The sequence below is a fragment of the Pecten maximus genome, chromosome 8 (genome assembly GCF_902652985.1).
Source record: "Pecten maximus chromosome 8, xPecMax1.1, whole genome shotgun sequence".
In the NCBI taxonomy this organism is placed as follows: domain Eukaryota; kingdom Metazoa; phylum Mollusca; class Bivalvia; order Pectinida; family Pectinidae; genus Pecten; species Pecten maximus.
This window is the reverse complement of record NC_047022.1, coordinates 22,050,834-22,074,453: the sequence shown is the minus strand read 5'-3', so window position 1 is coordinate 22,074,453 and position 23,620 is coordinate 22,050,834. Positions and strand designations below refer to the sequence as shown.

At 36.3% G+C, this 23,620-nt stretch overlaps 2 protein-coding genes across 2 annotated transcripts; both read right to left on the bottom strand.

Annotated features, from left to right (window-relative positions):
* Positions 1 to 1,890: 1,890 nt before the first annotated feature.
* On the bottom strand, positions 1,891 to 2,613 carry LOC117332205 (probable sulfoacetate--CoA ligase). Its single transcript, XM_033891089.1, has one exon. The coding sequence runs from the start codon at positions 2,611 to 2,613 to the stop codon at positions 1,891 to 1,893; it is 723 nt and encodes a 240-aa protein (XP_033746980.1).
* An 8,623-nt stretch (positions 2,614 to 11,236) lies between these two features.
* On the bottom strand, positions 11,237 to 23,534 carry LOC117333219 (putative acyl--CoA ligase YdaB). Its single transcript, XM_033892401.1, has 2 exons — positions 23,187 to 23,534; positions 11,237 to 14,468 (listed from the first exon to the last, which is right to left on the bottom strand). The coding sequence occupies exons 1-2, from the start codon at positions 23,389 to 23,391 to the stop codon at positions 12,850 to 12,852; spliced, it is 1,824 nt and encodes a 607-aa protein (XP_033748292.1). The 5' UTR covers positions 23,392 to 23,534; the 3' UTR covers positions 11,237 to 12,849.
* Positions 23,535 to 23,620: the final 86 nt, after the last annotated feature.

The following is a 23,620-nucleotide window of genomic DNA, read 5'->3' as shown; positions in this document are numbered from 1 at the left end:
ACAGAGACAGACAGGCAGACACAGAGACACACAGTGTATATACACAGAGAAACAGCGACAGACAGACACAGAGACAGACACAGATACACAGATACAGAGTTACAGAGAAAGAGAAATATGGACACAGAGAGACAGAGACACACAGAGACAGAGACACAGAGACAGATATACATCGAAACACACAGAGACAAACAGAAACAGAGACAGACAGAGACAGACAGACAGATATACACAGAGACAGACAGACACAGAGACAGAGACAGACAGAGACAGACAGAGACAGACAGAGACAGATACATATGGACACAGAGACAGATTCACAGAGACAGACACAGAGACAGAGACACACAGAGACAGAGACACACAGAGACAGAGACACAGAGACAGATAGACACAGAGACAGATATACATAGAGACACACAGAGACAAACAGAAACAGAGACAGACAGAGACAAACAGACAGATATACACAGAGACAGACAGACACAGAGACAGAGACAGACAGAGACAGAGTCACAGAGACAGAGACATATGGACACAGAGACAGAGTCACAGAGACAGAGACACAGAGACAGAGACACATTGACACAGAGACATGGACACAGAGACAGAGACATACAAAGACAGACACAGTCTCATAGAGACAGAGACACAGAGACACAGAGACAGAGACGGAGACACATAGAGACACAGAGACAGAGGCACAGAGACACACAGAGACTGAGACACACAGAGAGACAGAGACACACAGAGATAGAGACACATAGAGACACAGAGACAGAGGCACAGAGACACACAGAGACAGAGACACAGAGACACACAGAGACAGAGACACATAGAGACACAGAGACAGAGGCACAGAGACACAGAGACACAGTATATGGAAACTTACAGAACTTATCTTGTCTACACATATTTGTGTATTTTGTATATTTCTTTATTTGCGTTATTGTTACTAAGTATGCTTTGTCTTCAAAGGAGATGTTTAAAAAAAATACCTAATAAAACGTTTTCATTATATTCTGTTAAGCAATATCGTCAACTGATTCAGGAAAAAATGCAAAATTAATGAGGACAAAGCCGAAGCTTCGAATGTAAAATCTACCTATTTTACAACAATTGCGATACGAGTCGTATAAACTTGTTAGATGGCAGTATATAGTATAGGAGAGAAAATAAACTACCCACGTGGTCCCATATATTTTTACGTCTGATCGGGGAATCGAACCTAGGTGAAAGGCAAGTCTGTTACCATTTGCCATCATACCACATAATGTAGAACCCGTTAGTAATTAAAACGAAAAGATATATGTTAAGATTTTAAGTAATAGAAGACAATAGAATTGACACATTTATCTTATTTTCACATATACATGTAGGTATATTTATTATTTGTGCGATTTATACTGATATACTTTGTTGTTTAAACCAGTCGTTTTAGAAATTACTTAATTGCACATTTTATAATGTCGCAGATTATGCTGTAAAATGTGGGAGAAAGAAAAAATTATACCGCTATTCTAACAGACTTTTAAACAGGATAGATATTTTGATAGCAAACATTTAGCGTTATGATATAGCTGATGTAGAATATCGAAGGTATATCTGCTGAGTTAAAACACTTCAATGACTGAATAAAATTATCTTAAATTAGCGGACATACCTTCAAACGCAAGGTTATACAAAGCGACTTTATGGCTTTGGAATTCATGAATGATTAAGCATCTGTCAATTTGGGATAATTATTGAAGTTATCTCCCTTTTCATCTACAGCCTGCGTCTGGATACCAACGGCAGATCATGCAAAAATAAAGAACTTAAGATTCACGGGCAGACCTCAACAGCGAAAGTCATAATTCTGCAAATCTGATTCACAGTTCATCAAACGTTTCAAAGTTTTAACATTCCCATGGATTCTTTCTTGATATTTACTCTATCTATTTTGCCATTGTGCAAACGGGGGAAGGTTTTAAACATCAGATAAAACGTTGGAGAATCCCCCATAATATTATCCCCAAGTTTATCCCAGCACATTGTTTGTAACTTCTGTTCTGAATTATTGGCATCTTCTTCTAGGATGACACATGAGCAGACATCTTCCAGAAGACGTACATCCGGTACTGCTACCACGACAGTCTCTTTTATCCCGGGGAAATTACTAATTGCCATCTCCACAGCGCTGTACAGAATCTTTCTTGTTCCTCTTTTTATAACATCTGCTGCCTTTTCTTTAACAAACAACTTTCCGTCTTCAGTGAGTACTCCAATATCACCAGTGCGGAACCAACCTCCTTCAGTGAAGGAATCCTTGGTTAATTCTGGAGAGTCCCTATATCCTTTCAACATCCACGGAGATCGTAACACAACTTCACCAATTTCACCACAGCCCAAAGTATTGTCGTCAGCTCCAATAATTTTGGCTTCATATCCAGGGATCCATTCTCCAACGTATCCAACTTCTGTTTCGGCCGTGAGGAACACCTTTGCTGCCAGGCCTACTTCTGTTGTTCCATAAACACTGAATAAGTTTTCGCAAAATTTTCCAGGAATTGCACTCAGGTGACTTCCAGGTATTTGGCCACCAGTGGCAATCGAAATAGGTTTGTATTCCATCATCAGGATTTCTTCTTCATTGTCAAGAAGATATTATAGTGCATACGGGAAAAGACTTTCAATGGTACACCCTTCTGACCTCAGGATTTCCCAAACATTTTGAATTTTCTCTTCTTGCAGAACAATTTTTGGATCTGTGAAAATTCGAGTACGACCTCCTACAATGCTGTAGATTGGAGTTCCCCCTAACCAAGAGAATGGTCTATCAGAGAAAACGATATCATTCTCTGTAGAGAACAAAATTGACATTGGCGAATTGGTATTGCCATATGCGTAAATTCAACCATTTTTGGAGCACCAGACGATCCAGAGGTTGCAAAAATTATAGCTGAACTTTCCGGTTGAATTCTAGACAATATCACGGAAAGTTCTTCCTCTGAGGAGTGTATATCATCAATGTAAGGTAAATCAACACCAGCAGGCTTTCCAAGTAGTACAACCATCGGATTTTCTCTACCCTGGATTTGAGTTTCCTATTCCTGAAAGAAATGCTCCATCTCCGACTGGTAAACAGGATCAGGCTGTGGATCGAGCAGAACAGCTCTGCATTTGGAAGCTTTAAATAGACTCAAAGTTTCCTTGAATTCTGCACAGTTTCTCTGACACTGGACAGCCACGGCACCAGCCATAAAAATGGCGAACTCACCAACGATCCATTCCAGAGTATTTTATCCCATAATAGCAACGCTGTCTCCGACTGATATCCCTTTAGATACCAGATACTTTGCAAGTTTTGTAGATTTCCGCGTCAGTTCGTCATAAGTAAGAGTTTTCCTTCCCCCTTCAGGTAACCTGTGTATGCATATTTCTTTATCTGGAGTAGACTTAGTTCTCTCTTTGAGAACATCTACGATGGACTTGTACTGTTGTTGATTCGAGTTGGGAGTTGAGATGTAACTTAATTTGGACATTCTCAATTTTTCCGATCGAGGAGCGTCTGATTCGGTTAATTAATTATTACACATTTAGTAGAGTGAGTGATACAGTTATTTGTTAGAACTTCTTACGTGGCATGAGTTATAGATTAATTGATACATAAAATAGAAATCATTTGATACACATTTGTAAACATTGATCGTAAAGAAGATGTGACCACACTTCCATGATTAATGACCAAATTCGAGGACATTAATGATTTTGTACTATTTGTGTACATTGTCCGAACGAGTTTATTTCATAATACATCTACTATTACATAGCTTGCAACTGGCAAACTGTAAGAAGAAAAGAGTCGGTAAACTGATATAGGAATAATGGTATATGTAAGTATTCCTAACTGAAGTCGACATTTTGGAAAGAAATTGATAGTTTTAATTTACTGCGTTCTTGTATTATCTACACCAGGATGTACCCCACGGGATATACAATAAAATATTCTAAGCATTTTGTAAAATTAATCTAATATAAGCCACAACAGAAGGTTGTTATCCCGTAAAGCGTTGATAGTATACAGTATTATAATTAGACCTTATTTCTGTCATGCTTACATGGTGGACAAGTGGACTGTTACAAAATCAAACTTCAACGGACAGATTAACCGATCTTGCTTTATTGTTGAGCAGATGATATTCAAATAGCAAACATAATCGGAACTAGATACAACGGAATGTAAAAACCATATTCGTTTTATCTTAGCAGAAATTCAAATGTCGCTAAAAAGGCATGTAACATTCTATATAAAGGCATTGTTTTTATTGTTTAGATTAGAGGTAAATTCGCCAGGAATAATTGTTTGGTGTCTGGTATCGATACTGATTATTTGTTATTTGTAATATTCCACCCTCACTAATACGAGGAACAACACTAAATTCAACGAGTGAGAATGTGCTTTCCTTGTTTATATATATCAATTATTAACTTTTCCTACTACATGTTCACTAAACTGGAAATCTATAGGAAAGGACTAATATAGGCTGAGCCTGTTGTCCAATCCCTTTTTCCAACACCAATTCTTTATGATATTCATGATATTCAATGTAAATACTTGTTGTGTTGACAATAAAATATTTTGAAATTGAAACTAAATTCAACTGAGGTTGATGATAATCCATTCAGATGACGACTCCTTGGACTCACAGCTCCACATACAGATTAAATACTTCCGCTGACAGATATTATATCCTATAATTAATCGATAACAGGAAATTGCTGTACTGATACTCACTGGTCGCCATGGCATAAAAAATCATAATCAACCAAGATTTGACCTTGTTTTAAAGTATACCTCATTTCACTCTGTATAAAATTCTAAATCCATCTATGACAAAAAATGTATGATTTCGAATGATGTTTAAATATACATGTATGGTAGATTTACTTCCTCGAGGTTTCGATGTCGATTCGCATTTTTAGCTCTCGTTTATTTTAAAATACAAAATGTCGTATAATTCGACAGTTTTTATAATATTTCTTTTACTGTGTTTGAACTAACCTGGGAACGGATCAATTTAAGTTCACCCTACAAGCTCTTCACATCTGTCTGATTATAAAGTTTGTCAAATCTGTGAAGCCGAGCAGTGTATAAAAGGCTTGCTGTGATTGGTTAGAACGTTTACGATAATATTTTGAAACTAAGGTGTTTTTTCGCGACAAATCGTGTAGCGTAAAGTACCGATTGTCTGAGATGGGTCAGGTGACCTAGCCTTGGTCCAGAAACAAAACAAAAACAAAAAAAACAAGGTACACCATAAGAACTGATAGTAGATCCAAGGGAAGTAACTATGATAGATCAGAATGGGATTAGCATTGATGATCGATTCGACCTGTGACCTTTGGTGACCTATATATGTACCTTTGATATACCTTTCTTAGTTATAATATGTGCAAAAGAAAATAAAAGGAAATGCATACAACTTTGATGACGAAATCGACCTTTAACCTTTGGTGATCTACATGTATATATTGGCCGTTGTAATAACTTTATACAGCTATAAAATGTGCAAATGAAACGTATACTGCATTGATTGGTATTGATGACGTATTTTACATGTGACCTTTGGTGACCTACTAATATATCGATATTCATAAGTATTTATCGGTCTGGCATGTTTTTAAATCTTTTTTTTTTCTTTGGGAATTTCTTCTTAATCCATGATTGGAAGGGGAACTATCATGTATATTTTCACTGTAATTCTATCTTATATTAAACTTGCATATGAGCAGGTACATGCATGTCTTGTAGGTATTATTTTATAATTAGTTTTATTGTTTTGACGTTGTTGTTTGAGGTTCTCCACAATTTCAGTGTTCAATTAAAGTGCAATGATTTTTTATAGTGACAAAATAACAATTCAGAGATAATTTGTTTGCGACATGGCAATGAAAGTCACAGAAGCTGAGAAGCTGAAAATGTAGTTTACCAACGCATGTACTGTATGATATCCTTCATCTAATCGTTTCCACTGATTCGTTCATCTGTCATTCTGTCATATTATACTCTTTGAAGAAAGTTTGCTTCACCCAGGACTGTTGTTGTGTTTTTTTGAAAGGACAGTGGTTTTCTGTGATATCTGGCTGTTTATATAAGTTATTACATTACATATACGTCGATCTCACTAGAACGTTTTTAATGTATGGCCACTTGTTGACGATTATGCTAACTCACCTAGCGTGTGTTGATGTGCATTAACTACTGTTAACCCTTAACTCCCAACTATACGCCAAACTACGCCAATAGCACGTCGGTGTAAGGGAAATGGTCGTATCTCCCTTATTTGTTAACCTATTGAGATACTGAATATACCTATTAAAACTGGAGAAAATATCCAACAACATTTTTTCTTTGTAAAATTTCATTTGACAATTTGTTATGATGCATTTTATGAGTTGAAAAATCATGCCGAATTTTTTTTCGACTATTTTGAATTGTTGACGTCGTATTTCAGTCGGCGTAATTGTCAAAGCGCGGATTCGATTTTGTATCTCACATTGCTTCAAACATAGAGAGTAATAATGCCTGTAATTCATAGAACATTGGAAGTTAATACTCTCAATTTGATGTATATTCCACCATTTTACAGAAATCCTCCAAAAAGAGATGTTTTTTGTCGTTAAAGTACATGTGATGCATGGTTCTACACCGTACGCAGCACAAATCGAAAATTTTGATGTTTATTGCATAAAAATGGTAATAAATCATATATACAATTGAAGCCTAGAAAAAAACTGATCAAAATACACAATTCTATCATTCATAACGTACCAAATAAATGATGCAAAGTTTCCACAAATCCGCATTAGTTTAACGAAACACAGCAGTAGAGCGAGTCGATAACACAAGCACCTGCGCGAATACGATCGTCAACTTTAATTCTTTGTTTCTGCCGTTTTCATAATGCAATAGATGGTCTTGGTTTCATCAGGAAACATCACTTTTGTCGCAAGATAAATAAAGTAATAGCACATATGTTGATACCTAACAAAAAAGAAAAGAAAAAGCCGACGACAGCAGAAGCAATTTATAGTAATCGGGTATCTCCTAGATGATCACTTTCGGTTTCTAAACGGTTGGACAGACATGTGGTGATGTGCCTGGTTCCGATTATTTTCGCCGACCGCGCATAGGCTATAACCGATACAAGTCGCCACCCTAAACAACACGCAGTGATCATTATCAGCTGAACTAACAAACTGCAAAGTGAGACTGGGCATTTTGAAGAGCTGCGGACGTACAGTGTAAATGGACAACAAACAGACAAAACAGTCAAATATGCCTACATACATGTATTTATGTAATTGTAGGTAAGGTAAGTGCATAAAGTGAAGCTCTATCAACACATTAATTCAAAATGTACCAGCACTATCATACATGTAAATTTTACATGTACATGAGTATCTGCATTCCAGTTATTCCGTTACAAGACAGGCCTACAGTTGTATAATATTGTGTCCAAATGAAATATAACCGCTTTGCTTTTGTTTGTTGGGGGTGGGAGGGGAATGTTACACTAACTTTCATATGATTATTTTGTATCAGAATTATCAATATTTACATGTATCTCTATGGATTTAATTTAGACTTTGTATATGCGTTTGTTATGTAATCCTTCAGGTACAAATAGTAAAAAGTTCTTGTGTTTGCCAAATTTCTGGACATGTACCAACTAGAATTGGATACATTTTTTTCTGCATTTCACATAATGAAATAAATGGGAGATGGAAAAGCGAGAAATATGCATCGAGTTTCAATTTTGCAACAGTGGTGTATATAATTAAGAAAACAAATGTCACATTGTATGGTTGCTAATAGAGGTGATAGAGGATTACTGAAAATACCATATAGCTGTTCTTGAGTTAAGCTGGTTGTGAATTCTACAAGGTTCATGATGTGCTAGTATAGGCTGGAGACATACATATGTAATCATGTTAGGGCACATATCCCCACCCCTTATACGTTGTATATACAGTTTGTATAGTGTTACTGTGCTTACTACAAATGGATTCAGGATCTACATGTGCCACACCCTAGCTTTTGTCCGAATTCAAGGATCGTATGTTGGGTCAGACTATTTTATATGAAATAGACTGACATACATTTATACAGTTGTAGAGATATATGCAGACGCACATGTTCCAGTAAGTATTCGCTGGAAACATTGTTGAAAAAAAAAATGATTTGAATAATCCTCTAAGGATGCACACATGACAGAAAAAATAAGTAATTACTAGTTTTCAAAATTATCATTAATGAGGAGGGTGACACTGAAGCAGGGTTATAACGTGTATATCTTTGGTGGAGAGTAACCCAAGTTTCCTCTGACCTCAACACCAAACATAAGACACTTTGATAGAGAGATGTACTTTATGAGACATATAATGATCTGACCATCAAAATGTCTAATATCTGGCTATAGGGCAAGAAGAAACTCATTAGTGTGCTTTCAGCTTATTTGAATTTTCAGAACATTGTTATGAGTATTTGAAACTCAGACTTGGTGGTGGGATGGGCATTTTTAAGGCTTATGTAATATTCCATATGATTAATTTCTGAAGTTAATTTTTTTCTTCAACAAATATGGGAGAATAGTAGAATTCTGATCAGTGCTATGGAAAAAATAGGCTACTAGACCTTGGGCTAGTGGACAATTTTCAGAATGGTACATCCCGGAATACAGATGTGATTTTATACAGGACCATGCAAAACAGTTCTTTGCTGTGAAAGAAGCAATCAACGGCATTTGCATATAGTTTATTTTGTATTTTAGGTATTCCCCTTACTTATAAGGTCTAGATCAGTCTCAATTTTACTAGCAAGCCTGGCTTACAAAATTTTATGAGAGCATTGGCTAATAGATTTATCTTAATTATGAATTCAGTACAATTAATATGTTCATAATCTTATAGCTTCTGTGGATTTTGTTTTTGTTTGAATTGATCATAATTATCTGCTTTGCTATCCATATATGTGAACTCACTTCCTATACTTCATTATTGACTGTATAAGTTTCATTTATAATGTTGAAGTGAACATTATATTACCATGTTATTCTGAATAATTCTGTAATGCCTTTCAAATGAAATATTTTATAAGTGTATATATATGGATGCTTATGATATTGATTTTCTTCCATTTCAAACTTCAGGTACATCAGCTTTAGGACTTTATTTTGATGGATATTTGTGGTGTCAACAATACTGGAAGATAAATACCACCCCCTGCCACCAGAGACAGCAGATCTAGACACCTTTTCCCTATAGTTACCCTCTCCCACTATTCTATGTCATTGATTGAAATTATGTAACTTAATATTTGTGTTGGTGTTGTTTTTCAATTGCTACCAAGCTGAATCATACAAGTTTGATCTTAAGTAAACTATTATTTTCAACTTGTTTGTCTGCCAAACTAGATTATTCAAACTGAAAATTTCATAAATAACACATGTTCCTTTTGGGTATTTCTACTTGACTATTGTCTGTGAATTAAGTCGACTACTTCTCTACCAAGAAGACATACACACACAGAATGTTGAACAAAGATGGTTATAACCATTTGATATGCAAGCCTTCAATAATTGTAGTTTTTATCAATATACCTGGTAATCTGTTTTTAGTATTCTAGTAATACCAGATGCTAGTTATTATGACCTTTTGTTAATCATCCTATCTCTGTACATGAACTGGTATCTAATTATGATAAGTATTGAGAAACTAGAACACATATAACAAGTAAAGTGCATATGAGATATCAAAATGGTCATATGCTAAAGTGGTAACCATGGCAACTAAAGATAAATGCAGAATGCACCAATAAAAATTGAAATAGCAAATTTTACATTTCCTACATAATGGTTAAATTCACATTGATAAAATCAGCTTCAATATCATGATTTGGAGACACATGATCTTCTCTCCATTTCCCCCTTCTTCTTACTAGTCTGTGTAAATTGAGAAACATCCCACCAGTACTTTTCAAACAAGGGGAACCTATATAGGAAATTTGAGATTTAGCGATAATGTCTGTCTGTCGGCCATGTTTTCAGATTGGTCCCAAGGGACCAAGGGAACCTAAATATGAAATTTGAGAAAGATCCTTTCAGTACCTTCTGTAAAATAGCGATAACAAACTTCAATTGTCAAAATCCAAGATGGCTGCCTGTCGGCCAGGTTGTTTTCATATTGGTTCCAAAATGTAATATGCATAACTAAGGACCAAGGGCAACCTACATATTAAATTCTAGAAAGATCCCTTAAGTACTTTCTGAGAAATAGCGATAACAAACTTCAAAGGTCAAACTCAAAGATGGATGCCTGTCGGCCATGTTATTTCTTGATCAATCCCAAAATGCAATATGCACAATTTGGGATCAAAGGGAACTTACATTTGAAAATTCAAAAAGATCATTTGAGTACTTTCTGAGAAATAGCGATAACAAACTTCAATTGTCAAAATCCAAGATGGCTGCCTGTTGGCCATGTTGTTTTCCAACTGGTCCCAAAATGCAATATGCATAATAAGGGACTAATGGAAACCTACATTTGAAATTTGAGAAAGATCCCTTCAGTTCTTTCTGAGAAATAACGATAACAAACGTCAATTGTCAAAATCCAAGATGGCTGCCTGTCGGCCATATTGTTTTCCGATTGGTCCCAGAATATGATATGCAGAACTAGGGATCAAGGGGAACCTGCATGTGTAATTTGAGAAAGATCCCTTCAGTACTTTCTGAGATCAAGCGATGACAAACTTCAATTGTCAAAGTCCAAGATGGCCGCCTGTCGGCCATGTTCTTTTCTGATCGCTCCCAAAATGGAATATGCACAATAAGGGACTTATGGAAATCTGCATATGAAATATGAGAAAGATCTATTCAGTGTTCTCTGAGATTTAGCGATAACAAAAGTCAAATGTCAAAATCTAAGATGGCCGCCTGTCGGCCATGTTCTTTTCCGATCGCTCCCAACTTAGGATGTGCACAACTAAGGATCAAGACCACTTCTGACACCAATTGTAACGTTTCGGTCGCTACAGTTGTCGGTAGTGACTTGTTACATTAAAAGAGATCGTCTCGGTACCATTATCACCAACAGAACAAAGAACAAAGAGTTTCGGTCGCTACAGTTGTGTTGTTACATTAAAAGAGATCGTCTCGGTACCATTATCACCAACAGAACAAAGAACAAAGAGTTTGATTTAAGTTTAACAATTTAATAAATGAATTTTCAATGATATTTATAATGAGTTGGGTTTTCAATACATACACTCACACTTGTTCTAGTACACAGATATCTAAAGATAGTTTGCTCAGCGTACGGAGCTACTCGAACTAACAGTTACTATAGATTGCCTCAATAAAATGGGCTAGACTACTCTAGATTAGTCAAGGGATATAACCATGTGACTCTTACCATCTCTGGTTCCATTATGTATATGGAAATATGAGCTTATCAGGTTATAGTCTGTCTCTCTCTCTACCTTCTCGGTAGACGGCTCAACTAAATATGGCCAAGAGCAGACGATCTCTGTCCCTTTTATAGTAAAAATCCGAAACAAGAGCATTTTGAATTTTCCTTTTTCAACGCTCACGCACGAAATTTCACACAGTGAAAATGTATTATATTATACATAAAAAGTAATTATCTCTCATACAATATTAATGATGAGTATAAGATGTCCAGGAAATGAATCATGTAACTCTGGAAGCTTATAAACAGGATTATAGGTAAATATTAACTTCTGTAAATATCAACAACGTTGACCTACGTGACCGTACGTTATAGACGTATTCGTTATAAACATGTGTACTAGCTAGACACATTTACAGTACAAATAAATATGTTCGTATACTTATAAATACGAACTACATGTAATAGTAGTATTTGTTTGGCGAATATTAGGAATAGATGAATATAAAAAAGATGATTTAATAACATAAATATAGTTGGTCTTATTCACACGCAGTGAGAGTAGGTAAAGTTGACGGACGATAACCGTTACAGGAGGAAGGTGCACGTGAAATTTTGTAATGATCTCTTCAGTACTTTCTGGGAAATTGCGATAACAAGAATTGTTTACGGACGGATGGACGGACGGACCACGGACGCAAGGCGATTTGAATTATCTGAAAATAGTAAAACATGCTCTAATAGTTAAACAGACTTACATGTATAAGATTTATTTATGCAAAACACAAGTCATTTGTGCCTTTCCGTTTATCTAATTTGATTTAGTATTCTTTGTATAAATGCTTATATTTAACAATTACACGCTTGTTAGATTGTATTTATTGTCGATATACATGCAATCTGGGTGACAGATGAATATTCATGGCGTCCTATATTGACAATAAACACAACAAGCGTTTAATACTGAGTAGTTATATTTACATTTACTTATATTAAACTCTACCTATCTTGAATAAATACATTCTTTATTTTCATATATGTCCTTGTGTATTGGTTTGAAAGAATAGCATTTTCAAATCAACTTCCTTTCTATGATTGAATCGCAAACAATCAGACAATGATCAACATTTCCATCATGTTGATCAAACATCTCATTATGATCTCGAATGCCTTTATACGCTCATAGGTGCAGCCTAGATTAACACTGAGGCAATGGGAGACTGGTGCCAAATGTAAATATTGTACAGTATAAAAGATAAATGGATTTCTGCACCACGTTCTTAAGGCATCGATGAGCAATTCATGGAATGACGTCACATCCATGAAAAACTGAAACAGTTTGTATATTTTCAGCAGAGGCTCAGCATTTCCATGGCTTGTTGTTTTACACTAATTCTATTCATTTTTCCGTTGTTTAGACGACGGGAATGTTTGAAACATTAGAAAAAACGTTGGGGAGTCTCCCAAAACATTATCTCCAAGCTTATCACGACACATTTTTTGTAACTCCTGTTCTGTAATATTGGCGTCATCCTCCAAGATAACACATGCGCAGACATCTTCCAGAAGACGTACATCCGGTACTGCTACCACGACAACCTCTTTTATCCCGGGGAAATTACTAATTGCCATCTCCACAGCGCTGATCAGAATCTTACATGTTCCTCTTTTTATAACATCTGCTGCCTTTCCTTTAACAAACAACTTTCCGTCTTCAGTGAGTACTCCAATATCACCAGTGCGGAACCAACCTCCTTCAGTGAAGGAATCCTTGGTTAATTCTGGAGAGTCCCTATATCCTTTCAACATCCACGGAGATCGTAAGACAATTTCACCAATGTTACCACAGTTCAAAGTTTTGTCGTCATCTCCAATAATTTTGGCTTCATATCCAGGTACCATTTCTCCAACGTGCCCTACTTCTGTATCCGCTGTCAGGAATACCTTTGTTGCGATACCTGTTTCTGTCATTCCATAGACACTGTATATATTTTCACAAAATTTTCCAGAAATGGCATTCAGGTGACTTCCAGGTATTTGGCCACCGGTGGCAATCGAAATAGGTTTGAATTCCGTCATCAGGACTTCCTTTTCATTGTCAAGAAGATCTTTCAGAGCGTACGGGAAAAGATTTGCAATAGTACACCTTTCCATCTTCAGGATTTCCCAAACATTTTGAATTTTCTCCTCTTTCAGAATAATTTTTGGATCTGTGAAAATTCGAGAAAATCCTCCTAAAATGCTGTAGATTGGAGTTCCCCCTAACCAAGAAAATGGTCTATCTGAGAAAATGATATCATTCTCTTTAGAGAAAAAATTTGCCCTTGGTGAATTCGTTATTGCCATATGCGTAAATTCAACCATTTTTGGAACACCAGACGACCCAGAGGTCGTGAAAATAAGAGCTGAACTTTCCGGTTGAATTCTAGGCATTGTCACAGTAAGGTCTTCCTCTGAGGAGAGTATATCGCCAATATTAGGTAAATTAACACCAGCAGAATTGCCAAGTAGTACAACCATCGGATTTTCTCTACCTTGGATTTGCATTTCCTTTCCCTGGAAGAATTGCTCCATCTCCGACTGGTAAACAGGATCAGGCTGTGGATCGAGCAGAACAGCTTTGCATTTGGAAGCTTTCAATAGACTCACAGTTTCGTTGAATTCTGCACAGGTTCCCTGACACTGGACAGCCACGGCACCAGCCATAAAAATGGCGAACTCACCAACGATCCATTCCAGAGTATTTGATCCCATAATAGCAATGCTGTCTCCGACTGATATCCCTTTAGATACCAGATACTTAGCAAGTTTTGTAGATTTCCGCGTCAGTTCGTCATAAGTGAGAGTTTTCCTTCCCCCTTCAGGTAACCTGTGTATGCATATTTCTTTATCTGGAGTAGACTTAGTTCTCTCGTTGAGAACATCTACGATGGACTTGTACTGTTGTTGATTCGGGTTGGGAGTTGAGATGTAACTGAATTTGGACATTCTCAATTTTTCCGATCGAGGAGCGTCTGAAAAATGCAAATAAGGTTAATTAATTTCTACACATGTGCTAGATATACTTGTTGGAATTTCTCTATGTGGCGTGAGTATTTGGTTACATGTTAATTGATGTAAAAGAAGGAAATGATTTTATCAACAATTGTAAACATTCATGATAAAGAAAATGTGATCACTGTTCAATGTTTGATAGCCAAATTCGAGGACGTTGATAAATCCCATTGTACTATCGTGTAGTCCATTGTCTCAACATATTCGTTACTTCTGTTAGTATAACATCGCATTCATGTTAATGTTGCATCATATTATGTTGCTCATTAGTGCATTAATGTAAAATATACATTGTTGCACACGTTACAAATTGGGCATTATAATGACGTTAGATTGTGAACAAGTTCCGCGTTGTGTATACTGCCTGGCATGACGGCTTCATTTAGTGTTTCTCAGAGTTTTTGTTGGTTTTCTTAATGATAAGATATCGGGAAATGATTTAAAACAAAATGAGGTATGTATCGGGTTTAAATAAAAACGGCATGTTGCGCAATATAGAAATTCTACTTTCACTGTCTCTGTGTATTCCCATTCGTAACCGCGATCGGCTGTCATGGAATCAACGAAGACTATGGTTATTCGTATATATTCGTATCTATGCCGGCTTCCGATACTAAAGAAATTAGAAAACCAAGTGTAGATTTTGCTGTGCATCTGATACCGACAAATGGCACCTAGACAAATGACATATCCCCCGATAATAAGTCGACCTATTCGGAGTGAAACGTTAAAACAATTACATACACAGATCATCGTTGATGACTAGTGATGTACTCTTTCCGTTTATCATAGGATAAAGTGATTCTCAAATTATAATATGTGGTTAGTGGGTCTTTACCAACCAGCCGATATCTTTCTCAACTCCCTGGGGAGCATACAGCCGGAGCTGCCATTTCGGCACCCACCGCAAACACACGATATCTGTTATACTGCCCTACCATGTACTTATTAACAGCTCGACTGGAACACAACACAGTAAAGTATCTTGTTCAAGGATACAACGCATCACCCGTGCGTCGGCTACTCTACCTTGTGTCTTACCAGTAAACAACCGAGCCTCTGCTATACAGCGATCACGCTTACAACTTACATCACATACTGGTGATTGGTGTGTGAAAATCGGTCAGTCGGAACGGAAAAGACGGTACACTTCGTCAAACTTCATCAAAGGTCGGCGTTCTGGTCTCGTAGAAAGGTTAAAGTGTCAAGTTCTAAATAAATCATATCCAAACCGGTGTGCATGTATATCTACATATTGGCTTTAAACTATAAATTTTATTTCGCAACCTTTGCGAAAGATGTTATATCAACCTATTCTAAGCACGTTTGTTAGTACAATGGAATCAAACCCCGCAGGCTAAAATGAAATGTTAGTGCTTGGTCTCTGTTCAATATGACCTCCGAAACACATTCATGACCAAAAATTAGAATTACCCTGGTAGAATTTGTTAAAACTTCCTGTTAGTTGTATTTCCCATGGCGACTGTTTACCATGTCGTACGTTCGTTCCAACGTCCTAAAGGGTTGAGATCTAGATCTAGATCTAGATTCTTATGATTTTTTGTTCTTAATTTATCGGTTTAGCTTGGTTTATATTGTTTAATGTCCTATTAACAGCAAGTGTCATTTAAAGACGTGCCAGGTTTTGTAGGTGGAGGAAAGCCGGAGTACCCGGAGAAAAACCGCCGGCCTACGGTCAGTACCTGGCAACCACCCCACGTGGGTTTCTAACTCGCGACAAAGAGGTGGAGGGTTAGTGATAAAGTGTCGGGACACTATAACCACACGGCCCCCGACTTACTTCAGTTCGAATCCAAAATGACTAGTTATTGATAAAATGTCTTCATTACTTCTCTTTAATGGTTTACATTGATACTTGCATTGTTAGCCGCCAGACTCGTCACGTCCTCCAGACACAGCTAAAATGTACCAACATACGACTAACGATTGACGCAGAAGATTTGACACCGCCCTGAACCACAGGCGCTTGCATAGAAAATGTTATTTTCATTTTTTTGACAGTGGTATGTGTAATCTGTTAAGCTGACTGGGGACACAAACTGCAATACCCCGTGCTATGAATAGTAAACATTTTTCGGTCTGTCTAGCGGTAGGCTTGTGGTGAACATTTCAAGGACTCAATAAATGATCTAAAGCTAAATGTGACAATGTATTGACTTTTGTTTAAGGATCACTTGTAAGGTATGAGCGATACCTGATGAATTGTCTGTCACCGATTTGACAATGTTTGATCAATGTAAAATAATCAGGTTGTTACAAATGTTTCTCGTTTCTCCCAGTTACTTCTAATTTCTCCTAGTATCTCCTAGTTTCTAATCCTAACAACTCATAATTTATCTCAGTATTCCTTATTTCCCTTAATAATTAATAGTTTCTTAGTAAGTACTGATTTTTACCATAACTTATCGAGACTCCTAAAGTTCATATTTAATGTCCTTCAAGAAAATTTCCGCATAACACGAAGTATTGTTATAATAATTAGATAGGTTGACTGCTAATGCTTCTCGTATTTTCTTCTCTGTACTCTTTTTGTATACATCGATAACCCCGATTTTTAAAAGGTTTCAGATTATATATTTAATTACTAAATCTATAGTGTTGTGGTTGCTAACTGATGTCATATGTTACTCATAATTCCGAAACCGAGCCTCAGTGCTCCGGAGTGAGGTAAAAACGATGCTGACTTTCATATCTACGAACTAGTGAAATCGCTCAAGAATTCAAGCACGAGTGATCTCCCGTACTGCTATACTATCACCGATAAAATACGAGAAAACCTAGTAGATACTAACAGGATAATTCTAGAGAGGTTCTGAAGAGATAAACAATGACGGGTGCTTGTAAAGACGAACCGTGTTTACTGAGATAAACATATGCTTGCAAAACCCCATAAGAATGATATCATCTCATGATGCTGTACCATTTTCATAAGTATAGATATTGTAAGGAATGTTTATGTATGTCTGTGCTGATTGTGCTACATGTGTGATCAGCTGTTGTTTGTTTACATATGCTTTCAAGTGTTTCAAGAGCTGTATAAGGAAAACTTTGTGAATTGTGAGCCAGCAGCGGCATATATATAATGATTTCTACTTACAAAACTGTGTTAGCAGATGTATATTTTCCCGAGTTTCCTATTTCATGTGAATTTTCAAAGTGAGCAATTATAGTATCACAGGCCGTAATCGCCGCCATTTTAGATTTAGAACCATACTACTTAGTGTCCTAATTCAAAACGTTTGAGCAATTAGAGAGAGAGAGAAAGAGAGAGAGAGAGAGAGAGAGAGAGAGAGAGAGAGAGAGAGAGAGAGAGAGAGAGAGAGAGAGAGAGGAAGAGAGAGAGAGAGAAAGAGAGAGAGAGAGAGAGAGAGAGAGAGAGAGAGACACAGACACATACAGATATACACAGAGAAACAGCGACAGACACAGAGACAGGCACTGACAGACAGAGACACACATAGACAGACAGACACAGATAGATATACACAGAGACAGACAGAGACATACAGAGACAGACAGACACATAGACATATATACACAGAGAAACACAGAGACAGAGAAACACAGAGACAGAGAAACACAGAGAAACAGCGACAGACAGACACAGAGACAGAGACTGACAGACAGAGACATTCAGAGACACACAGAGACACAGACACAGATACAGATATACACAGAGACAGACAGAGACAGATATACACAGAGAAACAGCGACAGACAGACACAGAGACAGAGACTGACAGACAGACAGAGACACACAGAAACACAGACACAGACAGGGACAGAGACAGAGACACAGAGACAGATTTACAGAGAGACACATGTACACAGAGACAGAGACACAGAGACAGAGAGACAGATATACATAGAGACACACAGAGACAAACAGAGACAGAGACACAGAGACAGACAGACAGAGACAGACATACATATATATATACAGAGACAGACAGAGACAGAGACAGACAGAGATAGAGACAGACAGAGACAGAGTCACAGAGACAGAGACATATGGACACAGATACAGAGTCACAGAGACAGAGACACATGGACACAGTGACAGAGACACACAGAGACAGAGACAGAGACAGAGACAGACAGACACAGACACACAGAGAGAGGCACAGACAGAGACACAGTCATAGAGACAGAGACACAGGGACAGAGACACATAGACAGAGACACATTGACACAGAGACACATTGACACAGAGACACACAGAGACAGAGACACACAGATACACACAGAGACAAGGACAAACAGAGTCAGAGACAGAGACAGATATACACAGAGAAACAGCGACAGACAGAGACAGAGACACAGACACATGGACACAGAGACAGAGACACACAGAGACAGAGACAGACACAGAGCCATAGAGACAGAGACACAGGGACACAGAGACAGAGAGACAGAGACGAAGACACATAGAGACACACATAGACACAGAGACGGAGACACATAGAGACACAGAGACAGAGGCACAGACACAGAGACACAGAGACAGAGACACAGACACAGAGACCTAGACACACAGAGACAGAGACACACAGAGACACAGAGACACACAGAGACAGAGGCACATAGAGACACAGAGAAAGAGGCACAGAGACACATCCTAAATGGAAACTTACAGAACTTATCTTGTCTACACATATTTGTGTATTTCATATATTTCTTTATTTGCGTTATTGTTACTAGCATGCTTTGTCTTCATTTCAACAAATCTTATTGACATTTGATGTTATTTGTCAAAAGGATTAAATAACAGGCCAAGCCCATATAAATTTTCTCCTATGGTGGCAATTGGAATGTATAAATATAAAATTAATATATAAATTTACTATGAAAATGAAAAAATTACATGTATAACTAACATTTAAGGGAGATAACTCAAACATAAACATTCACACATCATTCATAAATTTTGCTTATATATACATGTATACATGTGACCAAAAGTCCATGTGCATGTATGCACAGGTCGTGCCTGTCAATAATTAAGCGAAAATAATATATATAAATGTAAAATATTATATCAAAAATTGTCAGAAAAAATTACTATCACTCAAAATGTTTAGCAGACGCTATACTTCACATATATACAAGACTTAGCTAACTCAACTGCTGACACATGTGACCAATGAAGATGAAGGGATATTTCAGGACGTGTATAATCATACATACTCCATATTCATTAAATTTAAGGTATAAATAATATAACATAGTACAATACAATATAATATATAATATATACTATATAATATCATGACTTATATATTTAAAGCATATAGAGATTAAAGCGTCTCGATTTCCCAACGAACAATTGAACATCATTTAATATTTGTATATTTACAAACTTATCACATGCTAATGTTAGAATGGTTATGATTTGCATAACTATCTACTGAGGTAAACAGAGAATGTCTAATAGCATTATACCTAGGACAATCAAAGAAATAATGTGAAGCAGTTTCATTTTCAATATCACAGGCACAGGTACAGGTGGGAGAGTTTAATAAATGATCATTAAATAAATCAAAATTTAAATTGCTACATGAATTTCTAAGCTGACAAATAATGATATTAGCCTTTCTATTTCCTTCAAATTTGAAAATTTGCAGTGATTCGCATTCAGCATTAATATTATTATTAAGTTTGCATTTAAAAGCTGCTAGAGAAGAAGAGTTGAAGAGGTCAGGATTAACATTGTTAGTTGTGCGGCACATTTGGGGGGAAGAAACTGTCAAAGTAATTGTTAGTTCTGCATAGAGGAGGATTGAAGAGTCGTGATTGTCTTAGGGAATACGGGTAATCATTTTGGTTGTTAATAAAAGGAATAAGGATATCTTGAAAGTATTGTGGTGATAGTCCATGAAGTATTTTGTACATCATTATGTGTTTGTGTTTATTTCTTCTATCTGATAGAGATTCCCAGCCAATTTCTTCATATAATTTATTGTGTGATGTTCCTGATCTGAGTCCTGTAATGATTCTGGCTGCTTCTAACTGAACAGACTCAATACTTGTTTTGATTGGTGAGTGCAGTTATCCCAGATTATGTCTGCATATTCTAAAATTGGTCTTATAAATGCTGTATATATTTTGATTAAAGACTTACGATTCACTTTAAATTTTATGTATCGAAGAATATTTAATCTACTGTATGCTTTTCTATATATATTAAGGATATGTTCTTTCAATGTTGCATCTACTTGTAGTGTAAGTCCAAGATGTTTGTGAACTGTTGTGTCTGTAATTTGTCTATTTTGGAAAGTTATTGGAGGGTGATTTTTGTTGTGTTTTCTTGAAAAGATAACTGATTTAGTTTTGTTAGGGTTAAAGTTAATGTCCCAAATACCTGCCCATTCATTAATATTAGAGAGATCATCTGCTAGAGCTTGTGCTGCTTGTGCTAGATTGTCATTTATTATTACATACAAAGAAGTATCATCAGCAAAAAGTTTGATATTAGTTGAAACATTATCAGTGATGTCATTTATATAGAGGAGAAAGAGAAGAGGTCCAAGAACTGATCCTTGAGGTACCCCTGCCTTTACAACTTTGAATTGTGAGTGATAGCCATCGGTAGAGACTCTTTGCATTCTGTCTGAGAGATAATTTTGAAACCATAAAAGTAAATTTCCATCAATTCCATACATTTTAAGCTTCTGTATAAGACCTTCATGCCAGACTCTGTCAAATGCTTTACTTACATCACAGAAAATAAACCTGAGCTCTTTTCCCTTGTCCATATTACTAGATATCTCATTATAAATAAACAACAATTGATTAACTGTGGATCACCTGGTATAAAACCAGACAGGTGCTTGGTTAAGATTGAATTTTCAATTAAATAATTAAAAAGATATTTAAATATAATGTTTTCCATTATTTTACTGAAACATGAAGTTATAGATATTGGCCTATAGTTTAAAACATCATTAGATGACCCACTTCCTTTATATATAGCATTTATGTTTGATTGTTTCCAACTATATGGCAGTACTCCTGATTCTAGGGTTTTGTTGAAAAGAATACTAAGAGGTAAAATAAGAGAGTTACTAAGCTTTTTTTTTTTTTTTACAATTTTAGGAACAATTCCATCAGGGCCAGGTGGTTTGTTTACATTGGGGATACTAAGTTGGTCCATTACATCTTGCTCAGTGACATGAATATTAGTTAAGGAGTGGAGAGCATATGGTTGTGCTGTCTGGGGCAACTCAAGATCAGGTGATGATGTTGAAATATTAGTAAAGTGATTGTTGAGGAGCTCTGCTTTATCAATAGGATGACAGATAAGTTGTTCATTGGATTCAAGAGGAGGAATCGATGTAGATTTATTTGAGAAGTTAGTAATAGACTTTGCTATCTTCCACCACTTGTCTGAAGGGACTGTGTTTTCATTTAAAGAGTTTTCAAGAGTTTTAATATAATTCCCCTTTGCTTCACGAATTAAGTCAATCGTTTCATTCCTTAAAAATCTAAATCTCTCCCAAAAGCGGGGGTTATTTGTTAGTTTTGCTTTTTTATGGATTCTATTACGTTGTCTCATTTTCAGTCTGATAATGTTATTCATCCAAGGCTTATCATTTGGACGTATGGTTATAACTTTTGAAGGAATGAAAGTATTGACTTGCTCAGTAATTGAATCAAGTATAAAGGAGTTGAATGTGTTAGAGTCTTGATTTGATGAAATGTTCAACCAATCAATATTGAGGAGAGCATTATTTATACTGTCAAAGTCAGCCTCATCATATTTTAATAGAGGTTTTTTTTTTTTATAGTTTACTTGTTTGAATAAAGTAAAAGAAATTTGAGCATGGACTGGAGAGTGGTCACTGCAGAATGGTGGAGATACATGAGTGTTTTTAATTAGGTTCAGATTATTAGTAAAGATTGCATCAATGGATGTGGCACTATCAGGCGTTATTCTTGTAGGTTCACTAATAAGGCTAGATAAGTTATGTTTAATAAGTAGTCTTGACAAGTGATCGTTTAATGAATATTCAACATGTCTATATTAATATCACCTGTTAGTATAACATCCAATGAAGTATCAGTAGCTCTAGTTAATGAGTCATCTAATTTGACCCAGTAATCAAAATTATTATCAAGTCTATAGATACAACCAAGAAGAAATGTATGATTATCTACACGAACCTCGAGCCAGAGTAATTCAATATCATCTCGCTCTAATTCCAATCTTCTGTTTATAACGACATTATCTTTATGATAAACTATAATTCCACCACCAGGACCTGTACTTCTATCTTTTCTAAAAAATTATTACTAAAAGTTTGTAATCGAATGTCGACATCAGATATCTGTTGATTTAGATGAGATTCAGTTATACATACAATATCAATATTTTTCAAATTTAGCTTCAATAATTGATATTTTATTTCTGAGAGAACGCACATTTAAGTGAACCAGGTTTAAGTTATGTGGAGGTCCAGGATTTCTTTCGATATCATTACAACAGGATAAAAATATAAGAAGTGATACAAGGAAATATGATCAATTGTTAGAATATGATAATAGAAATGTAATTGGATAGCCATGACAAGAATCCCTACAAAAATAATTAGATCTAGCAAAGCGCCAATAATCGACCATAATTATAGCTGGTAACATAAAAATATCTAAAATATTACCTTTGTCAAATGAGAAAAAAATTGCTGGCAAGTAGGGTCGGTCGATCATCCAAGGCGGGTTTACGTTGTTAAATGAGTCTGCTGGTAGGTGACATGAGCAGCAGTTGAGTATACACATAGGACAAATACAGGACATACAGGAAATTACAAATAAAACTTTCACACACACACAAATCATTTCCTGGACGCTTGAACGTCCAGGCATATAATATATCAGCGACGATTGGTAGAAATATAGTAGCCTGCTCCCTGGTAAACCGGATGCACTGTGAATTTTAGATAAGGAACAAAACGTGTACGATTTAGTCGATAAATGTAGGTTTGGAGTGGATAACACTTCAGTCCATTAGGCGTATGTCATTTCCTGGCATCGGTACGATGTTCGGCTTCGGAGCCTGAACTATCAATCGCTATCCGTGGCAGATTAATTGCGC